Source organism: Mus musculus, chromosome 15 (assembly GCF_000001635.26).
Source record: "Mus musculus strain C57BL/6J chromosome 15, GRCm38.p6 C57BL/6J".
Lineage (NCBI taxonomy): Eukaryota > Metazoa > Chordata > Mammalia > Rodentia > Muridae > Mus > Mus musculus.
In genome coordinates this window covers 36,191,093-36,211,317 of record NC_000081.6, presented here as the reverse complement: position 1 = coordinate 36,211,317, position 20,225 = coordinate 36,191,093, and the positions used below count along the sequence as shown (strand labels likewise).

General features: G+C 46.5%; 1 protein-coding gene, 1 long non-coding RNA gene and 1 pseudogene across 13 annotated transcripts in view; 1 reads left to right on the top strand and 2 right to left on the bottom strand.

The window, feature by feature from the left end:
• Spag1 (sperm associated antigen 1) overlaps positions 1-20,225 on the bottom strand; it is a 59,393-nt gene that overhangs the window by 24,304 nt on the left and 14,864 nt on the right. For 11 of the 12 annotated variants that reach the window (NR_153381.1, XR_001781540.2, NM_001359981.1 and 8 more), the window contains 7 exons: positions 20,083-20,192; positions 19,209-19,314; positions 15,812-15,942; positions 13,474-13,580; positions 10,957-11,116; positions 497-775; positions 119-218 (listed from right to left, as the gene is read on the bottom strand). Coding sequence is in view for 10 of the 12 variants with exons in the window: in NM_001359981.1 (NP_001346910.1) it covers positions 119-218; positions 497-775; positions 10,957-11,116; positions 13,474-13,580; positions 15,812-15,942; positions 19,209-19,314; positions 20,083-20,192 (993 nt within the window). In the remaining 2 variants the exon portion in view is untranslated. Of the gene's footprint in view, positions 1-118; positions 219-496; positions 776-10,956; positions 11,117-13,473; positions 13,581-15,811; positions 15,943-19,208; positions 19,326-20,082; positions 20,193-20,225 lie in introns of all 12 variants that reach the window. The other variant, NM_001359983.1, reaches the window with a different exon arrangement.
• Positions 214-5,620, top strand: Gm41293. The gene is made up of 2 exons (XR_875137.3): positions 214-1,036; positions 4,662-5,620. It is a non-coding gene; the product is annotated as a predicted gene, 41293 (long non-coding RNA).
• Positions 5,996-6,058, bottom strand: Gm23754 (annotated as a pseudogene).

Below are 20,225 nucleotides of genomic sequence, written 5' to 3'. Positions count from 1 at the left end.
ACAACTTATGAGCAGTTTTAGGAAACTAGGCTCTTTCATAGAAAACTTGGGATACTAAACATTGCCTTCTTCACATTGGCATTACAAGCTTCTCTTGACAAACCTGGAGCAGGTTTACCTGTTACAATCCTGGATGCAGTCCCTGCAGTTCCCTTCTTTGAGGTAGCATGCCGCTCTATTTGAATACAAGATGCTTAGCTCATCCGCATTTGCACTTCCTAAAACCACATTTAATTAAACACAGTTAAAACCCATTAGCAAAATCACAGTTCTCCAAAACGACAGGACTGCAGTCTCAGCAGCACTGCAGTCAGACCTACAGCCTGCTCATCCTGCAGAGCTCCCCAGGAGTTGTCCCCGCACCCGCCACACGGGGAAGGTAGGACAGAGACCCGTGCAAACCTGCCTGGTTAGCCCGCATTCCCAGTATTGTTCACGGTACCCTTAGTCAGCAGGAAGGAATGCGGGCCAGCACCTGTCACCAAGGCTCGCCTACCTGTGGGTTCCAGCTGCGCTATCGCCACCGAGTATTGCGCGGCTGCCTCTGCGAATTGCCCGCCGCGGAACAGCTCGTTGCCCCGTCTCTTGAGGCCGCTGGGGTTGTCAGCGGCTCGCGGCTCCTCCGGGTAGTGACTGTCGCCGGTGCTGGCCGTCGCTGTCTCTCGCAGGCCTCCCTGCTGCTCAGCTCGGGGCCCCGGTGTCCGGCCCCGCCGCGACCGCCTGCCACCCTCGCTCCGGCGGACCATCAGCTTCTTCTGAATGTTGCCCATGGCCGCTGTAGAGAAGGGCGCACCGGGAGGTGAGTACATACATCCCTGTCCCGCGATCCAGCCTGGCCAGTGCGGGCGGCGCCACCCTGCGGGCGGAGTCCCAGCTCCCCGCCACCCCGAGTGGGCGTCCTGCTTGGCCTGTCCCAGGATCTCCAAGGACCCGGTCCAGCGCCCATCTGCACCAAGCCAGCCGAGATTAACCCCTTAACTGCTGGAGAGCAAGCGCCTTTCAAAACCATCTCCTACACCAGACCACACCTGTCCAGGTAGAGCTTGCATTTATTCCCAATACAGGAATGAGTGAAGTCACTAGAATTTGATCCATACGGTGATGACTACGACCAAGTTCAGGGCACCATATTCCTTATGTGAATGGACTGGGAGAAAACGGTCATTTGAAAGATAAAGTATTTTCAATTCATTTCAAAGTGAATTCAGCAAAACCATAGAGAGTATACAAGCTTAATGAGGCCTTAAAAATAGTAAAACTTTTCATTCATAACTGTATGTGGTGACACATGTCTATAATCATAGCTCTTGGAGGATATGACAAGTTCCAGGCCTGCAGGGACTACATAAGAAGACCGTCCCAAAATATAAAAACAAAACTTTGAATTTTCTCCTTAGATGCCTTATTCAAACTGAAGATTTTTTAATTCAACTGCAAGTTTCAGGCATTGTACTTCAGCTGTGTTGTCAGTATTTAAAGCAGGGTAACTAAGGGCTTCAAATCAAGGCTTGTTCTTTGTTTTGGTTTTGGTTTTTCAAGACAGGGTTTCTCTGTGTAGCCCTGGAACTCACTCTGTAGACCAGGCTGGCCTTGAACTCAGAGAAAGCAATGCTTTTTTAAAAGGCTGGTGGTAAAACGGAGGCCAAGGCAGGCAGAGCCCAGGAGGCAGCCAGGGTTGCACGCTGAGGTTTCATCTTAAACAAACAAAACCTAGCTCACAACACCCATGTTCCCAAGCACTCTTTTTTAACAATTTCTAATCTGACTTTTCCTGGCTATGTTTTCCATCCTCCTTCATACACGGAAAGGTCAGAGAGAGCGGGGAGAAACACGTTATCTCCTGAAAACCCATGGTGACTGACCACCCGACCACAGCAATGAACTAAGGACTGTCAACACAGTGATAATGGTAAAGGCAACAGCTTTCTCCCAGACAGATTCTCATACATAGCCCAGGCTAGCCTGTACTCATGACAAGTCTCCTGCCTCCGCCTTCTGAGTGTTAGAGATTACAGGAGTGAGCCACCATGCTCAAATGCAAGGTTCATAAAACACCCAATTTGAATCCCTAACCCAAAGAGACTCAACTATTGTAACAATAGAACATATTTTTGATAATCAAAATCAATCACAAGACTGGACCCAGTAGGAACACAGGGAAAAGCTCCAGTTTTCACTGGTAGTGACTGGTAGCAACTGCTGGAGTCCTCCCTGAAGCCCCCTGGATGTAAGCACAAGCTGGAGTAGACAGAGAGAAGGTGGGAGAGGAACGGGGATGCGCATGCCTGCTGGCGGGGAACAAACAAACCAGAAACCAAAGGGGTTTGGGTTTTTTTTTTTTGGGGGGGGGGAGTTCAAGACAGGGTTTCTCTGTATAGTCTTGGCTGTCCTGGAACTCACTTTGTAGACCAGGCTGGCCTCGAACTAAGAAATCCGCCTGTCTCTGCCTCCCAAGTGCTGGGATTAAAGGCGTGAGCCACCACCGCCCGGCGGGTTTGGGGTTTTTTTCCTGCAAAGGTAAGCACAGGGGCCTATGGGTCTGTTTGGGAACTCAGTGATGAGACAATGTGGATGGATTGTCAGGAGGCAGTGTCTTAAAGAGATACTTACTGTCCCTGGGGTTGCCAGTGCAAACAGGCTCATCAGAGTGTGTGTGTGTGTGGGGGGGGGGGGTGAGATCCCCAGGTCCCTGGAGGGTTCCCTGAGAAGTCAACCTAAAGGGTAACCCAAGGAGTCTCTTGTGGAGATGGAAGAGTGTTAAGGCGACAGGAGACCAGGAGCATGGGCTGCCTTGGAAACCCAGAGCATCTGGGGAAAGGTCAGCAACACTGAGCAGTAGAAGGAGGAGTGGCGAGTGGTGAGGCCTTGGACAAGGGAGTAGTGCACAGAGAAAATCTGAGGAAAACACTGTCTGTCTGAAAAACACACTAAAATGACACACACCATGACCAAGAGGGATGTCTCTAAAGACTGAAAATGCGGAGGCTAAGAGCGCTGGCTGCTCCTGCAGAGGATCTGACTTCAATCCCAGCACGCACACAGTGGCACACAACCAGCCATAACTCCATTTCCAGGAGACTCTGATGCACTCTGAGAGCACCAAGTATGCGTGTGGTATAATTATACACATGTTCAACATTAGAAAGTCAATCAATCCATCTCAAATACAGTGGTGCACACCTACAACCCCAGCGCTCAGAAGGCCGAGGTGGGAGATCTTAAGTTCCAGCCCAGCCTGGTCTACACCGCAAAACCTGTCTCAAAAAATAAGACAAACAAAAAGCTACCTTGTATGACTGCATTGGTATGAAACAAAAAAATATGCAAAACCATAAAGACAAGACTCATGACTGGAGGTGGGCAGCTGGAGCTGTGGATGACGGAGCCCCTGCAAATGCGGTGAGACGGCTTCAAGGGGCGACGGAACCATCTCCGGATTAGCCTAAGTTTGCCAAATTTGAAAATTATGTTGATGAGCAGGAAAGGGTGACTGATTGTCTCTTAAACTAAAAGCCCTTCTTTCCAAATAAAGATAGCTACACAACCAGGAGAGGAATGGTGGGAAATGTGTGTGTGTCTCTGTGTGTGTTGTATGTATGTTTGTGTCTGTGTGTGTTGTGTGTCTCTGTGTTTATATGTGTATGTTTCTGTAAATGTTAGTATGAGTGTGTGGTGTGTGTTTGTGTCTATATGTTTGTGTCTGTATGTGTTGTGTCTCTGTGTGTTTGTGTATGTCTGTGTGTATCTGTGTGTGTCTATGTGTGTACATCTGTGTGTGTTTGTGTCTCTGTGTATTGAGTCTCTCTGTGTGTGGTATGTGTACATGGGTGTGTGTCTATAGATGTATCAAAGCCAGGGCCTCATTTATTCTAGGCAAACTATCACTGAGCCTTACATCACTGTCATCAGAAACCTGAAGCAGGATGGTCGTCCTAGATTGCTAAATAGATTCATAAGATGTTTTTCTCTGATGGTCCTGTGGCAAGTGCCCCGGATGCAATGCCACCCCCCCCACCCCACCCCTACTTCAGATCCTCAGAGAGTGGAACTTCAAGAGAACAGCCAGGACTACATAGATACCCTGGAGAGAAAAGAGAGAAAGAGAGAGAGAGGAGAGAAAAAGAGAGAGACCATCTCTGACATGTCATTCTGTGCCTTTCCCATGATCATGTATAGATTAGAAGATATTTAAATATGTTATAGTCAAAAATGTGTATCAATATTTTCAAAAACACTAACTTACAGCAAAGGGCACTTTCTTCTTCTATCTTGGCCAGTTTGATAGAAAAATTCATTTACTTTTCATAATTAATAATAACTGGTTATACTAGAAATTTCCCTAGTGATTCTCTACAGCACACGTCTGTGCACTGTCTGTGATGACTCGTTTTGTAACCTGTTCACACTGTAAGCTCATTAGCCCTTTGCTGTCCTCGTTTGGACTTCACCTTCAGTGGCTCATGTGCTGCCAAACAGAAGTGAGTGGTGTTATCATGTTATGTAAATCAGATTTATCTGGTCTTTATGATTTTGTATATTGTTGCAACTCTTAGAAGTCTCTGTCTTATACCTCCAAATCCTGTGGAATTTCCGGACAAGAGAAATATTTATGTTATTTTTCTGTTTGTGAGTGACGTTGCTTTTCTCATATTTCCCTGTAGACAACAACAGCACTGTAAGAACCTGGATGTTCACTGTGTGTTTGGTTTAGAGACTGGGCTTAGGGAGCCCACGCTGGCCTTGAATTTGCTACATAGACAACAATGGCCTGGAACTTCTGAGCTCCTTCCTCCGCCTCCCAAATGCTGGGATTAGAGACAAAAGTTTCTATGCCAGGCTCAGATGCTCACTTTGTCTGACTGCTTTCCAGACTGTATAAAAGATAAAGTACCAAAGCCACGGCTGTGTCACAGTGAACATTTCTAACAGTCCCGCTAGGGAAGAAGAAACACAAACAGATGGAAGCTCTGCGGGAGACTAGGAATTTTCCTCGGCTGGCAGGAGTCCTTAGCACACATTCTATGAAGCAGAGGTAGAGGAAAGGTGAGGAGAACCTGCTGACAGTGCAGTCTCAGCTTCTACCACAGCAGCTGTCACTGGGGAAACTGACCCTGCGGTTTCTGTGCTCCTTCCATTGGGATGAACTGGGTCTGACAGGTTAATTCCCAAGGAGTGAGCTATTGACCAGAGGCCCCCAAGGCACCCAGAACCTGCAGGCCACTGCCACTGCTCTTGTGCCTACCACAACTAGATGATGAGGCCCTCACACTGGCTGCAGATCTTGACCAGGAAACCTTCCCTGTAGGCTGCCCTTCACGGTGCTGGAAGGTGCTAGGCTGGATGCCAGAGGAGAAAAGACAGTGGTCTCACTCTGTACTGGATGCTGCATACTATACCACCAACCTACAGCAAAGATTGCTCTCTGACACAACAGCGGGAAGACTATTTACAGGGTAGCCAGCCGCTCTTGACTGGGTCTGAGGTCTGCTCCACGGCAGGATCTGCTCATGGTATAGCAAATAGGATAGAGATCCACGATTAGGAAAACACAGGCTCTCAGGAGACCGAACTGATATGATCTTATAAATAAATATTCATGTTGTTAAATACTTTCTCAATATTTGTGGTTATAGTCACAGATTTTATTTTCCTGGTCAGAGAAAGTTCTTACTGTACTGGGTAGTAGTTAATACGACGATGCCTTACTTTTCAAAAGCAAAAGTGACTCTGAGTGCCCGGCCACAGACGGGACATGTATAGCAACACACCTGCACCCAAGGTTCAGGGGCAGCAAGAACGGATGCAGGCACTGCTGTGAACTGCTGTCCTTGGCCATCACATGGCTGATGTGCACATGAACCCACAGCTGCCATGGTTACCTAAATAAGACCTGTACAAGATCAAGCCAGTTAAAACTCCCAGTGTGGATAAGGGAGGGGCTCCCCAGATCCCACCTGAGCCACTCCAGATGGTTGCTGGGGGAGGAAGAGCCACCTCCTTGCCCAGGGGCTATGCTAATCTTCTCCGTATCATTCCAATTTTAGTGTACGTGTGCCACTTCCTTAGGAGGTTTACCCCTGGGTGGCTCCCGGTGTACAAATGCACATGGGCAACGTGGCTGGACTCAGTGGGTTAAGAACATAAGTAACAAAATGCAGAAGTGGGGCATGAAGGGGGAAGGAGACGAGACAGGGAGACCTGGGAGAGAGTTGGCATGGGGAATGAGGATGGATAGAATTGAGATACACTGTATACATGCATGCCGTCTCCAAAGAAGGAATAAAATAAAGCTAAGGAACTGGGCCTGGCCACTAGGGTGGAATTTGTAACCAAGCAGCTGCCCCAGCCAAGGAAATAAAACACTTCTTGCTACATTTTTTTTCCAGGATCCTCAAAGCTCCCTGGAAAATAAACTATAATGATGAAGAATTCTTTGTTAGACGGTCTTGTGATCAGACATGTAAAGATTCTAACTTGCTAATACCCTTCTAAACTATAACATAACATTGTTTTACTAAAAGCAACTTAGATTGCTCTCTTCAGTCCAAAGCTCAGGGCCCTCTTTTTGAATGCTATCAGCTGTGTCATGTGGCAGAGGCCAGCACAAGCCTCCAGTTGTGTTAATTCCTTCTTATAGTGAAGGGACTCCTCACGAGTTCTGCTGTTCTGTATTGCCTTTACTTTAAAGGCTGATAAAAGGAAACTCTTAGTGTTTCTGTTCTTCTGTCAGGACTTTTTTCTCTTTTCTGAATCTTACTTCCCTCATACCCTACAGATTATCTACAGATAATCTCGGTAAGGGGACCAAGTGTCAGGGTCAGAAATGGTTCTCACAGAGCAGAGATCTGCTATGTAACATGCCACAACCATTCTAGTTTGGATCCCTAATCAGAGGAATATAAAGTCAGTGGTACAACACTTGCCTGGCACACAGGCCCTAGCTTCAGTCACACACACATACACACATACACATACATGCACACACACAGACAAAAGAATCCTTTATGTATGCCAAACTAGGCTGCACTGAGAATGTAGCCTGGTGATGTTTAGTATTGTTTAGTGAAACTTCTTTGCCCACAGTTTGTACCTATCAACCACTTCCAGTAAATAGTCTGAACTCACAGAGATATGGGGCCACATTCCAACCATCTGACACCAATGTGACAACCTCATCTTTCTAAATGATCTATAAGTACAAGTAAGGCAGACAAGCAGAGTAGTGGACAACTGTAATCCCAACACTCAGAAGGCAGAGGCACAGAGACAGCTATGAGTTCAAGGCCAGCCTGTACTATGTATCAAGGACCCTATCTCAAACAAAACAAGGCAAAACAAGACAAAAAAGGCAAAAGTAATTAACATTGCAGTTTCTGTGGAAAGTAAATAATTCTATGAAGCACATCGCTAGTTCAACACTCTCTCTCAGCACTCTCTCTCAGCTCTTTCTCTCTCTCTCTCAGTGTACTCTCTCTCTCAGTGCTCTCTCTCCTCTTTCTCTCACATACATGGGGGGGGGGGGGAGGTAAGGGATGTTCCAGTTAAGGTTAAAAAAAATCAGAAAAAATCAGAACACAACAAAACCAACCAAAGAACAACATCACTGCTTCCCCCTGGCAAAGCTGAACTGTTGACCTTTAAGAAGCCCATAACCATCCTTAAGAGCCATTCTTCAGGAAAGAAAAGCTCAAGGCACCATGACACATCCTGCAGTCAGTCGGGAGGTGGAAGCAAGCCAGTCAGGAACTCAAAGTCACCAATATTGAGAAATGAGAGCAATACTGGCCATAGTGGCTCATGTCTATAACCCCAGCCCTCAGAGCCGGAGGCAGGAGGATTGTCATCAGTCCCAGGTCAGCTTAGGCTAAAGAGTAAGAGCCTGTCTCAAAACAATACCAACAAAAAGAAGTAAAAGAAGAAAGAATCCACCACACTATATGTGCTGGTGAGGGAGCAAAAAGCTACAGGGTTTCACAGGGGAGGAGGGAGCACACAGCAGCACAGCACAGGGTTTCACAGGGGAGGAGGGAGCACACACCAGCACAGCACAGGGTTTCACAGGGAAGGAGGGAGCACGCACCAGCACAGCACAGGGTTTCACAGGGAAGGAGGGAGCACACACCAGCACAGCACAGGGTTTCACAGGGGAGGAGGGAGCACACACCAGCACATCACAGGGTTTCACAGGGGAGGAGGGAGCACACACCAGCACATCACAGGGTTTCACAGGGAAGGAGGGAGCACACACCAGCACAGCACAGGGTTTCACAGGGGAGGAGGGAGCACACACCAGCACAGCACAGGGTTTCACAGGGGAGGAGGGAGCACACACCAGCACAGCACAGGGTTTCACAGGGGAGGAGGGAGCAGACACCAGCACAGCACAGGGTTTCACAGGGGAGGAGGGAGCACACACCAGCACATCACAGGGTTTCACAGGGAAGGAGGGAGCACACAGCAGCACAGCACAGGGTTTCACAGGGGAGGAGGGAGCACACAGCAGCACATCACAGGGTTTCACAGGGGAGGAGGGAGCACACAGCAGCACATCACAGGGTTTCACAGGGGAGGAGGGAGCACACACCAGCACAGCACAGGGTTTCACAGGGGAGGAGGGAGCACACACCAGCACAGCACAGGGTTTCACAGGGGAGGAGGGAGCACACAGCAGCACAGCACAGGGTTTCACAGGGGAGGAGGGAGCACACACCAGCACATCACAGGGTTTCTTAAGAAGGAGGGAGCAGACACCAGCACAGCACAGGGTTTCACAGGGGAGGAGGGAGCACACACCAGCACAGCACAGGGTTTCACAGGGGAGGAGGGAGCACACACCAGCACAGCACAGGGTTTCACAGGGGAGGAGGGAGCACACAGCAGCACAGCACAGGGTTTCACAGGGGAGGAGGGAGCACACAGCAGCACAGCACAGGGTTTCACAGGGGAGGAGGGAGCACACACCAGCACAGCACAGGGTTTCACAGGGGAGGAGGGAGCACACAGCAGCACAGCACAGGGTTTCACAGGGGAGGAGGGAGCACACACCAGCACAGCACAGGGTTTCACAGGGGAGGAGGGAGCACACACCAGCACATCACAGGGTTTCACAGGGGAGGAGGGAGCACACAGCAGCATGTCTTGGCTTGAAGAGGTGACTGTGAAGCCATGTTAAGACAGGGTAATATAGGGAGGACATACATGTAAGCCAGTACAAAAGAATGGCATCCACAATTCTGCTGTGTATAGGAGATTGATCAATTCGTTCTTTGACATGGAGTAAAGGCAATTCAAATGAGTAAGGACAGTTTTCAACAAATGGATCTGAACCTTAGAAAAGCGGGCTAGGTGTGGTAGCACATACCTTTAATCCCAGCCATGGAAGGAGGTGGAGGCAGAAAGATGCAGACATATTTGAGTTTAAAGGGAGTTCCAGGCCAGTCAGCACTACTTAGTAGGACCTTGTCTCAAGGACAAAATCAACAACAAAAACACAGAAGAAAAATCTTCATGCATTTGGACTAGGCGGAGTATTCACAGATAAGACACTGACAACACGATTATGTTCTAAAATTGAGTCAATTTAACTTCAACAAAATTTAAAACCTTTGTGCTGTGAAAGACACTTGCTTTTAGAATAATAAAAACCTGCAACATGGATGGGAAGACACCTGTGGATGAGACTTGGATAAGCCTCAGGCTTGGCAGCACACTTAACGTGATCCCTCACTTTAGAGGCTGGGTCAGCGGAAGCTGAGTGCAAGGTGACGCTCTACTGCACAGCCTTTAAACATAAGCGGAACACTGAGCATGTAAGCGCATGTGCGTAACCCCAGCCTCAGGAGACAGCAGATTTAAAGTTAACTTACAAATGGCTGCTGTCATGTAGGCACAGCCACTTAGAGTAAACAGTTGACAAGAACTCTGAATACAAGAGAAAAATAAGTTTGGACACAGTATTTGTGATGGCTTTGCTTGGTTGTCAACTTCTGAAATTAACTAAAATTTTTTTAAAATGGGGCATACCACTAAGGATTTTTGCTTAATTTGAAGTGGGACGATTCCATTCTAATCTTTTGGGTGGGAAGATGCTGACAGTCTTTATAAGGACATGGAAGCAGGAAGGTGCTGCTCTCTGCCTGCCTGCCCTCTCCTCACTGGCAAGCCCATCCCTGCACTGACATGGGAGACTCTTTCTTAGGGATTTCTGCAGATACTAAAGACCAGATGAGACATTCAGTGTCATGGACTGAACAACTACTGGGTTCTTGGATCGTTCATTCATAGGAAGACATCGCTGGGTTGGCTGCATCCCAGCCTGTAAGTTATTCTAATAAATCTCCTTTCTATACGAGAGATTCTATAAGTTCTGTTACCCTAGAGAACCCTAAGTAATACAACATTAAGCTCTATTAAGGAAAGATGGTAGCCAGGCATGGCCTTTAATCCCAGCACTTTGAAGGCAGAGAAAGGTGAATTTCTGTGAGTTCTAGAACAGCCATGGCTACACAATGGGGCCCTGAACAACAACAACAACAACAACAACAACAACAATAACAACAACAACAACAACAACGAGGAAGGAGAGGAAGAGGAAGAGGAGGAGGAGACTGGCCAGCAGGTAAAGATGCTTGGTACCAAGTCTGACACCCTGAATTCAATCCTGGGACCCATGTACTAGAGAGAGAACTGGTTTCAACAAGTTGTCCTCTGTCCCCCCACGTGTTGCATGTGTCCCTACTCAGTACACAAAATAAATCAATGTCAAAAGAAATTTATAAAGAAAAGCAGTGCTAAATTTGACTGTAGACTTTAAGGTAAAGCTACCAACAAGTTTGGGAAACTAACAATTTCTGTAACAACAAACCCCCCACCACCACCCCCACTCCCTAACCACCCCCCACTCCCCACCTGATGAAAACAGCCGTTTGCAGAACCAGAATGAAAAAGATGCCTCACCCTCATCCGAGCCACCATCTTCACGCTCATCTGCGCTTCCCTTTCCACCTTCATCTCCCGAGTTTTCAACTTCTTCAATAACCATCCTCTTCCCTTTGGTTTGGAGCTCAGAGACAGGCTCTGAATTCTTCAGATCTCTTTCAACCTCTGATAAGGTCTTCTGCAACATAATTAAATGTTTTCCTTTTCATAAAACACAATCATTCTTTCTGGTAAGAATATGAAGAATAAACTTGAAAACTCGTACTAGTCTCCTTTTTATAATAATTTATAGTTTTGGCTGATTACAATAACTATGCCCACTATAAAATAAGCAAAAAACCAAATAGATACTGAATAACAATATAAAATAGATACAAAACAGCCTGAAGAGGCAGCTCAGAGGTTAAGAGGACCTGGGCTCAATTCCCAGCACCCCAAGGTACCTCACAACTGTCAGGAACGCCAGTCCTGGGCGACCTGATGCCCTCATTCTGACTCCTGATGCACCAAGCAAGCCTGTGGTGCAGACATGCATGCAAAACACCAATACACAGAAAATACATTTTATAAAAAGAGAAGGAGCCGGGCAGTGGTGGTGCACACCTTTAATCCCAGCATGTGGGAGGCAGAGGCAGGTGGATTTCTGAGTTTGAGGCCAGCCTTGTCTACAGAGTGAGTTCCAGGACAGCCAGGGCTATACAGAGAAACCCTGTCTCAGAAGAGAGAGAGAGAAAAGAGAGTCACCTGAACTCCTTGCAGTCACTTAACCCTGCTGACTTCTGAAGAGCCTTTGGTATTTCTGTATACAGACACTCATGCAGATGGGCAATTTATACAGACGAAACTGAAAACCGTGCTGTGAAGGATAGTGCTCAGAGTTCTGAGATATTCTATGCCATCTAGAAAGACAGCCATTTATATAGCTCCTCTCCATTGAATATTTAACATTATTTTACTTGTGTGAGTGTACGTGACATATATGCTAGTGTCTGCATAGGTCAGAAGAGGGTGTCAAGCCCCTGCAGCTGGAGTTACAGGCAGTTGTAGTCTGCCTGATATGGGTGCTGAGAACCAGCAAGTGTTACTAACTACTACTACTGAATCATCTCTTCAGCCTCTAAAAATTATTAACATTATTGGTGAGTGCAGGTGTGTGTGTGTGTGTGTGTGTGTGCGTGCGTGTGTGTGTGTGTGTGTGTGCGTGTGTGTGCGCGCGCGTGTGTGTAAGGGGTTGGTATCCTAAAATGTGGTTCCTCAGTCACCACACACACTCATTCAGCATTAAAATGGGTTACTCTGTACAATCAGTGTGGGACTTGGGAACAAGAGGAGCTTTGCTGACTCTCAATAAAAGCCCCTCCTGTCTGACCTAAGATACTGTAGTGGTTTGAATAAGAATGGCCCCATAGACTCATATTGGAATACCTAGTCCCTCACTGGTGGATCTGTTTTGTGAAGGATTAGGAGGCGTAGTGTTTTTGGAAGAGGTGTGTCACTAGGAGTTGGCTTTGAGGTTTTTATCTCCCTGTCTGCTGGTTGTGGACAAGATGTAAGCTCTCACTCTCTGCACACACCTTTAATCCCAGCACTTGGGAAGTCAAATCAGCAGATCTCTGAATTTGAGGCCAGTCTGGTCTACAGAGCAAGTTCCAGACCGGTCAGTACTACACAGAGAAACCCTGTCTCCAAAAATCAAAAACCAAAGCTGTAAGTCATTTCTGCCTGCCTGCTGCCACACTCCCCACCATGATGATCCCCACATTCTGCAGCTGCAGGCAAGACCCCAATGAAACGCTTTCTTTCTAAGTTGCCTTGGTCACAGTGTCTCTTCATGGTGAGCGATGAAACAGTAACTAAGACAGCTACCATGTACGTGCCACTCAGCCATCTTATTAATTTGCAAATAGAGCGAAATCTCTCGTCTTTCCCGGTCTTGACAGTTCCTCTTCAGGATCAAACCATGCTTTCCTCAACAGTTTGCTTTCTCCTATCTCAAGGAGATGTCAACACCGTAGAGCGTTTGACCTTTGTAAAAGCGATGGACTCACCTCCAACGCAAGTTACTCAAAAGACTGAAGCCCCGTTTTGTTTTTTTTTTAAAAGATTTAATTATTTATTTTATGTATATGATATACTGTAGCTGTCTTCAGACACACCAGAAGAGGGTGTCAGATTCCATTACAAATGGTTGTGAGCCACCATGTGGTTGCTGGGAATAGAACTCAGGACCTATGGAAAAGCAGTCAGTGCTCTTAACCGCTGAGCCATCTCTCCAGCCTTCTCTCAGCCTGGCTGATGCCATTTTTAACATATATTCAGAAACAGCTGGGCATGGCTGTGTATACACCCTTAATCCCAGCACTTGGGAGGCAGAGGCGGGTGAATCTCTGTAAATTCACTGCCAGTCTGGACTATAGGGAGCTCCAGACCAACCACAGGTACATACTGAAACCCTGTCTTAAAAAACAAAATAAATCAGGAAAACCCAAAACAGAAAACCACAGTTAGGCTTTAAAATATATTGTCCATCCTTACCTTGGCCAAGTCGTTGTCCGGCTCCACCTGCAGCACCTTTCTCAGGTCGTCCACAGCTTCCTGGAGCTTGTTTTGATGTTTATATGTAGTGGCTCGTCTCAGGAGAGCTGAAAATGTACCAAGATAAATGCTCGATAGTTTAACATGTACCATGAGAGCGTCAACACAGTTTGAACACGTTCCCAACAAGAAGGAAAGTAAGTATAAGAAGCACAAGACACAAGCAGGTGGAGCTTGAACCCCCAGGTCCGTGTGATGGCACATACACGACCCTGCCATACCAGAAGACGCTTCACCGGGTAGCAGCCTGCTTTTTAAATTCCTTGAGACTCCCATACAAGCATACGTATCATGTTTCGGTCAAATCTACCCTCTCCCCTCTTCCCTCCGATTCTTTCCTCCTAAAAACTTCTCACTCCTCATTTCATGTACTCTTTTTTTAAAAAAACAAAAAATGACGGAGTCCACCTAGTGCTGTCTGAATGTGTGTAGGTGTAGGGCTATCTACCGACGCAGGAGCAACATGGTGGTTTGAAGGAGAAATGTCGCATGGGCATTGGCATTCGAATACTTGGTCCAGTTGGTGGGGCTGTTTGGGGGAGGGTAGGAGGTGCAGCAGCTTTCCTGGTGGACAGACGGTGGGATTGTGATTTGAGCGTAGAAAGCATCATCCTCCTTCTCACAGTTAAAGACTACTCACAGTTAAAGCTGTGGGTGCTACACTGTCTGCTCCTCCTGCCAGGCCTCTCTGCCAGGATGGACTCACAAACTCCTTCTCTGTTAAGCTGCCTTGGTCATGGCGTTATCACAGCAAAGAAAAGTAACTCATACAGGGTCTCCTCTCGGGGGCTGCGTCAGAAGAGAACTGACCTTCCTCTGCAGCTCCAGCCTCTGTAAGAATCGGGGTGTCTCACATCCTGGCCCTGCCACTCGCTGTCTCTGCCTGTTTCCCATGCCCTGCACCGTGCTGCCGCACGGGGGAACCGCTCACTAACAGCAACGCCTGGCTTCCTTCAGTCGCCACTGCTCTTAGCTCATTGTTTCTGGAAACTTAGGACATAGCTTGTGGAGATGCTGTAGGCACTGATTGGCCAAGGACAGATACAGTGCATTAGTGAGCTCTATTTAACCAGTTATTTTTGTTTGGTAGTGGTGGGAAGAGTTGCTTGTGTTTGGCTTGATTTGGTTTAGTGTTGTGAGACAGGGTCTCAATAGCATAGGCTGGTTCTGGATTCCCTGTACGGGCAAGGATGACCTTTGAACTCTGGTCCCCCTGAGTCTGTCTCCCAAGAACTGGACTCCCAGGCATGGCCCTGCCACCCAGCTCTGCACAGCTATTTCTAAGATGATCAGAGCTGGCTATGTCAGTTATGGGAAAGGCCTAAATCCTAGTTCCTTAGAATTGGAAAATAGTAAGGTCCTATCTCAAAACAAACAAAACAAAACAAAACAAAAAACTAAACCAAACCAAAACAATCCAAAGTTACCTTAGCATGTGGTGACTACATCAGCAGGGGTCAGGAGCTGAGCACTTTGGCATATTGTGTCAGTATTTTTTTTTACATTTCAATTTATAATTTTATAATCATTTAATACTAACAATGTACCATTCTAGTCCCTTGGTCCCTTATATGAGAGAACTTTACATAGTAAAATGGTATCTTAAGGGAAAAAAATCAGGCTCAATAATTCTGAGATGTAACAGTGTGTCAAATATGTTTTAATATGCTATCAATGCATAACTGGGAATTACACAACACTCCCTCACTATATAATGTAGTTTTAGCCTTATAAAGAACACATTGTGGTGCATGTATTGGCAAGTCAATAAGATGATAGGGCGTGGGGTTTAGTTGTATTGTTAGTAGCTAGTGGACTGCTAAGAGGACTAAGATATGTGCTAGGACTAGGTGACAACTGCAGTTTACAGTGTTCCCCACTACTGACTTAGGGTTTCCACTGCTGTGGAGACACTATGACCAAGACAACTCCTATAAAGGCACACAGTCCATCATGGTCATGGTGGGAAGCATGGCAGTGCACAAGCAGGCATGGTGCTAGAGAAGGAGCTGAGACTCCTACATCTGGATCCTAAGGCAGCAAAAGGAGACTGTCTTCCACAGGTTCTTCCACAGGGTGGAGCTTAGGCATAGTTCCTCAAAGCCCACTTCCACAGTGACACACTTCCTCCAACAAGACCACACCTCCTAATAGTGCCACTTCCCATGGGTCAAACATTCCATCCACCACATCTACTATTTCTTTTGAAAGAAGCAGCATCACAAAGTACCTCAGGTGGGCTGCTGGACCTGAGACAAGACACTCACTGCCTGCTTACCTTTTACGTTTCCGGGATCTAGCTCCAAGGCCTTCTCACAGTCTTCAAGAGCACTGCTCCATCTCTGCAACTTGATTTCGGCCTGAGCTCGATTGTTATAGGCAATGGCGGTGGGAAGGGCTGATAAGCTCCTACACAAGAAACGAGTTGGCGACAGGGAGGTCAGAGACAGAGGAACTCAGTTGAGGTTATGTTGTAGTCTGAGTACAAAATGTCCTCACAGGCTGGTGGCACAGTGGTGAGGGGCTCTGCAAACATCAGAGGCTGAGCCTAACAGAAGGAAGCAGGGACCATGTCCTTGGCTTTTCTTCCCTTGCCCCAATGCATGGATGTGTTGGAGACTGGTTCTAATGCTTTGATTCAATCAGGAATCTGTGTGTCCAAATGCTAAAGGTCCTTGTCCCCAATTGCTTTTTGATCAATCAATAAAGATGCCAATGGCCAATGGCTGGGCACAGGGGGAGAAAGGAAGAAAGATCGCCAGCCTTTAAGGTAGCCAAGGCATTTCAAAATTAAGCTAATGTGTATGTGTTTTGCATTTTTGAATTCAGAGAGCTTCTTTGGAGGGGTGTGGCTGAAAACATGCGACCCCCGGGGAGCATGAATCGGTGTAGCTAAACACTCCTGCTACATAGTTGTCCCTGTCCTGGTCCCCTCCTATGTCTCACCATCAGGTGCAGCATGAAACTCATTCCTGCCACCAAGTTGTTTACCCTTACTTGAGACCCAAGGTAACAGAGCCAGCCAAGCTACCAAACATGAGTTCAGCCCAGAAACTGTGAGCCACTGTAAATCCTTCCCTCCTGAAGCTGCTGTCTCAGGCACTTAGGTCATAGCTATGCAAAATAACCAGTACAAACTGTAAGGAAAATAAATCGAGACTGTATAAGAGATGAACTCTGTCCCTTAAAATTTGTATGTTGAAATCCTAAACCTATGATGTCTCAGAATATAAATACCTCTACATGGAAGGCTTTAGAGATATTCACACAGATCAGTGCTTGCCGGGTCAATCCCCAGGACCACTGTCGCAGTTTCTTTTCCTGTTGCTAGGATAAAATACCCCAACAAGACAACTTGAGGTGGGAAGACTTATTTTGGCTCACAATTCAAATGCAGCCCATCATGGTGGGGAAGATCGTCATAGCCACAAGCAGGGAGCAGAGAAAAGCATGGATGTGCACTGTGGCTTAAGCACCCTTCTCTGTCTATACTATCTAGGATCCTTGGCAAGGAATGGCACCACCCATAGTGGATGGGTTGTCCCAACTCAACACAATCAAGATAATAATCCCCCACAGGCAGGTCTATGGCCCCAACTTCCAGGTGATTATAGATTCTTCCAAGATTACAAATAACACTAGTCATTAAAACCATCGCAAAAAAATGTTTTAAAAAACAGTAACTTAATATGAGGCCCTCAGTGTGTGTACTCTAGTCTGACAAAACTGAAATCCTATAAAAAGAAGAGATTGGAGCCAGATATGAGTGACAGACCATGTGAGCAAACAGGAAGAAGACGGACACCTGCCAGCCTAGGTTTGCACATTTCACCTTGAGCTTAGACTTCCAGCCTTTAGAAATGTGAGGTAAGCGTCTTATTCAGGCTACCAGGGCTGTGGTATCTGTGATGGCCCTAGCTAAGACCCTTAACTACACAGCAAAAGGCTCCAAGTTAGTTCAGCCTTTAGAGGGGGGATGGAAGCAGGAGGATCGGAGGTTCAAGGCCAACCTGGGCTCATAAACCTATGAGAAAAGGGGGTGAGGGAAAGGAGGGGGAAGGAGTCTGGCAGGGCTGGTGTCCGCTGGCTGAAGGAACCCCACATGTATCCTTTCTGCTTCCAGTCAGATGAACACAAACACCATCATCTAAGCTCATCTGGTAGCATACATCTGCACTCAGAGCGGAGGCAGGAGGACTGGAAATCCAGAGTTCTGAGCTACAATACACAGTGAGTTTGAGGCTAGCTTGTTATATGGGATACTTCCTCAAAAACCAAACAAAACTAAAATTTATAGTCTTCCTTACAAAGGAGGAGGGAAGGCTTTATAGAGCTTAATTGTGAGCAGGATTAGTGTTTCTTCTTTTATTTGTTTATTTTTTAAAGACAGGGTCTCTCAATGTAGCACTGGAACTTACTATGTAGACTGGGCTGTCCTCAAACTCGGAGATCCTCTTGCCTCTGCCTCCCCAGTGCTGAGGTCAAAGGTGTGCACCTCCATAGCCAGCTAGCATTAGTGATTCTAAAAGTCTGGCTGTGACAGTATTTTATGAACTTCATCTACTTTACCTACTCCATCTTGGGACCAGCTCTAACTTAAAAGAAAAAAAAAAAAAAAAAGGCTGAGAACTTGACCTGCAGCTGAACCTAAGCTGTACTCAAGTACCAGGAAGGACCCCTCGGCTTGTCCTTGGCCCATGTCCCAGAGTTACTCCCTAGCTACCTCCTAGCAACAGTCAATCAAGGTTAGTCTGGTTGTTTCAGATGTACTTTCAGACCCTTGGGGATTGTTCATGGTCTTGTTTCAGAGCAGCCACCTGTCAGCTTACAACAGTCATTCTATTAGATGCCTGCCAGGCTGGCTACCCCCTCACTTGCTCCTATTTCCCATAAAACCTTGTCCTGCTGAGGGTTCGAGGCTGCTCTGCCTTCCCTTCTCATTCTGCTGTGTAGGACTGGGTTGAAGGAGAGCCCAAACCTGAGCTTGTAATAGAGAGACCCTAATGTGATTGCATCGGTAACAGCTCCCTGGTGGTCTTTTGGGGGTTCACAAATGTTTCCTGGCACAACAGCATAATCTTCAAGAGTTCACAGATCCGAATGAAGGCCTGCTCTGAGCCAAGCCTTACCGGGTAGTGAGGAGGGAGAGTATCAGACAATCGATTAAGTATGCTCTGCTGTAGTAGCTTATGGTGCTGTTGCTGTCAGACCACGGGATCTGAGCTGGAGCCTTGAGAGGAGCTGCTGTGCTGTGTTACAGGGAAGAGTAACTTGGCTGGGGGCTCAGGGAAGAGTCCTCTAAAGAACTGAAGGCATGGGATATGTCCCAGAAGATAGGTAGACTCAAAAGATAGTGAGGGGATGGGGACAGCCGCGGAGGAGACCGCACGGGTGAACTCATGACATCACAGGTACAATCCCTAAGGGATTCAACACAGCCTATCTAGTTTATTTATGTGGATGTTTTGCTGGCATATGTCTGCGACCACATGTGTGCTTGGTACCCAGCTGGATGTCCTGGAGCCGGAGTTACAGCAGGTTGTGAGCTGCCATGCAGATGCAAGGAACTGAACCTGGGTCCCTGGAAGAGCAGCCCCCACCGTGCTTACTTGCTGAGTCACTCTCCAGTCCCTAAGAGAGCAAACCTAAGCCACAAGAAAGGAGAACCCACTGACCTGGTGTAATACATCACGGCCTCTTCATAGTCCCCAGAGTAGAAAGCCTCGTTCCCTTTTCCCTTTTCACGATTGGCAAGAAAACTCTTTTCCTTCTCAGTCAGACCTAGAGATAAACTCACATGAAAACACAGCCTAAGATGATTTCTTGCAAGGCTTGAATGCTTGAGTGCTTTTATTTTTAGGGTGGCCTGAACTAGAACCTGGGGCCTCAAGCAGGCCTAAAAAACATTCTACCACTGAGCTACACTGCCACACCCAAGAAGAGTTGCTTTAGCGAAGCAGAAAGCCATAGATTAAATAAACAAAATAAATGCTCTCTTGAGTTTAGGGCTATTTCTTCTCTTCTAACCATGTGGGTTTTTTGTTTTTGTTTTTTTGGTTTATTTGATTTTTTTAGGATTGGTTTTCTTATGGCTGGTTTTGCTATTACTTTAAAGGCTGGACTTCAGATGAAAAAGCGTCTCATTTCTTTTGTCTGATGCAAAAAAAATGAGATTTTTTTTTAAAGAGGGTTGGAAAAAGAAATGGAAAACAAAAAAATATTCTAAGAAAAAATAGGTTTATATTTTGAAGTCTTACAAACTTCATTATTAAAGCCAGGTACAGTAGTATACATCTCTAACCCCAGCACTTAGCTAATGTAGGCAGAATACCAGAAGTCCAAGGTCAAGCTATGGTGAGTTCAAGGCCAACCTGGGCTACATGAAATTCTGTCTCAAACAAAATTGAGCAATAAAAGCTAGAAATAAACTTGTTAGGAGTAGTCAACTCAGTCCAAAAGCCTATAAATGTTCATGGAAATCTCCTTGGCGGACACGTTTCCCATAACTAAAAGGTTGGAAAACGACCAGCCCCCTTCTTCTCTTCTTACCTGCTGTTTCTATTTTTGTCTCAATTTTAGACAGATGAGCCTTGTTGTTTATGACAGTCTTTTCTTTGTAATCCTCATCAATCTTTGAACATTCTTTTTCCACATCAAATCTGAAACAACAACAGAAGACTAGTACAAAACTA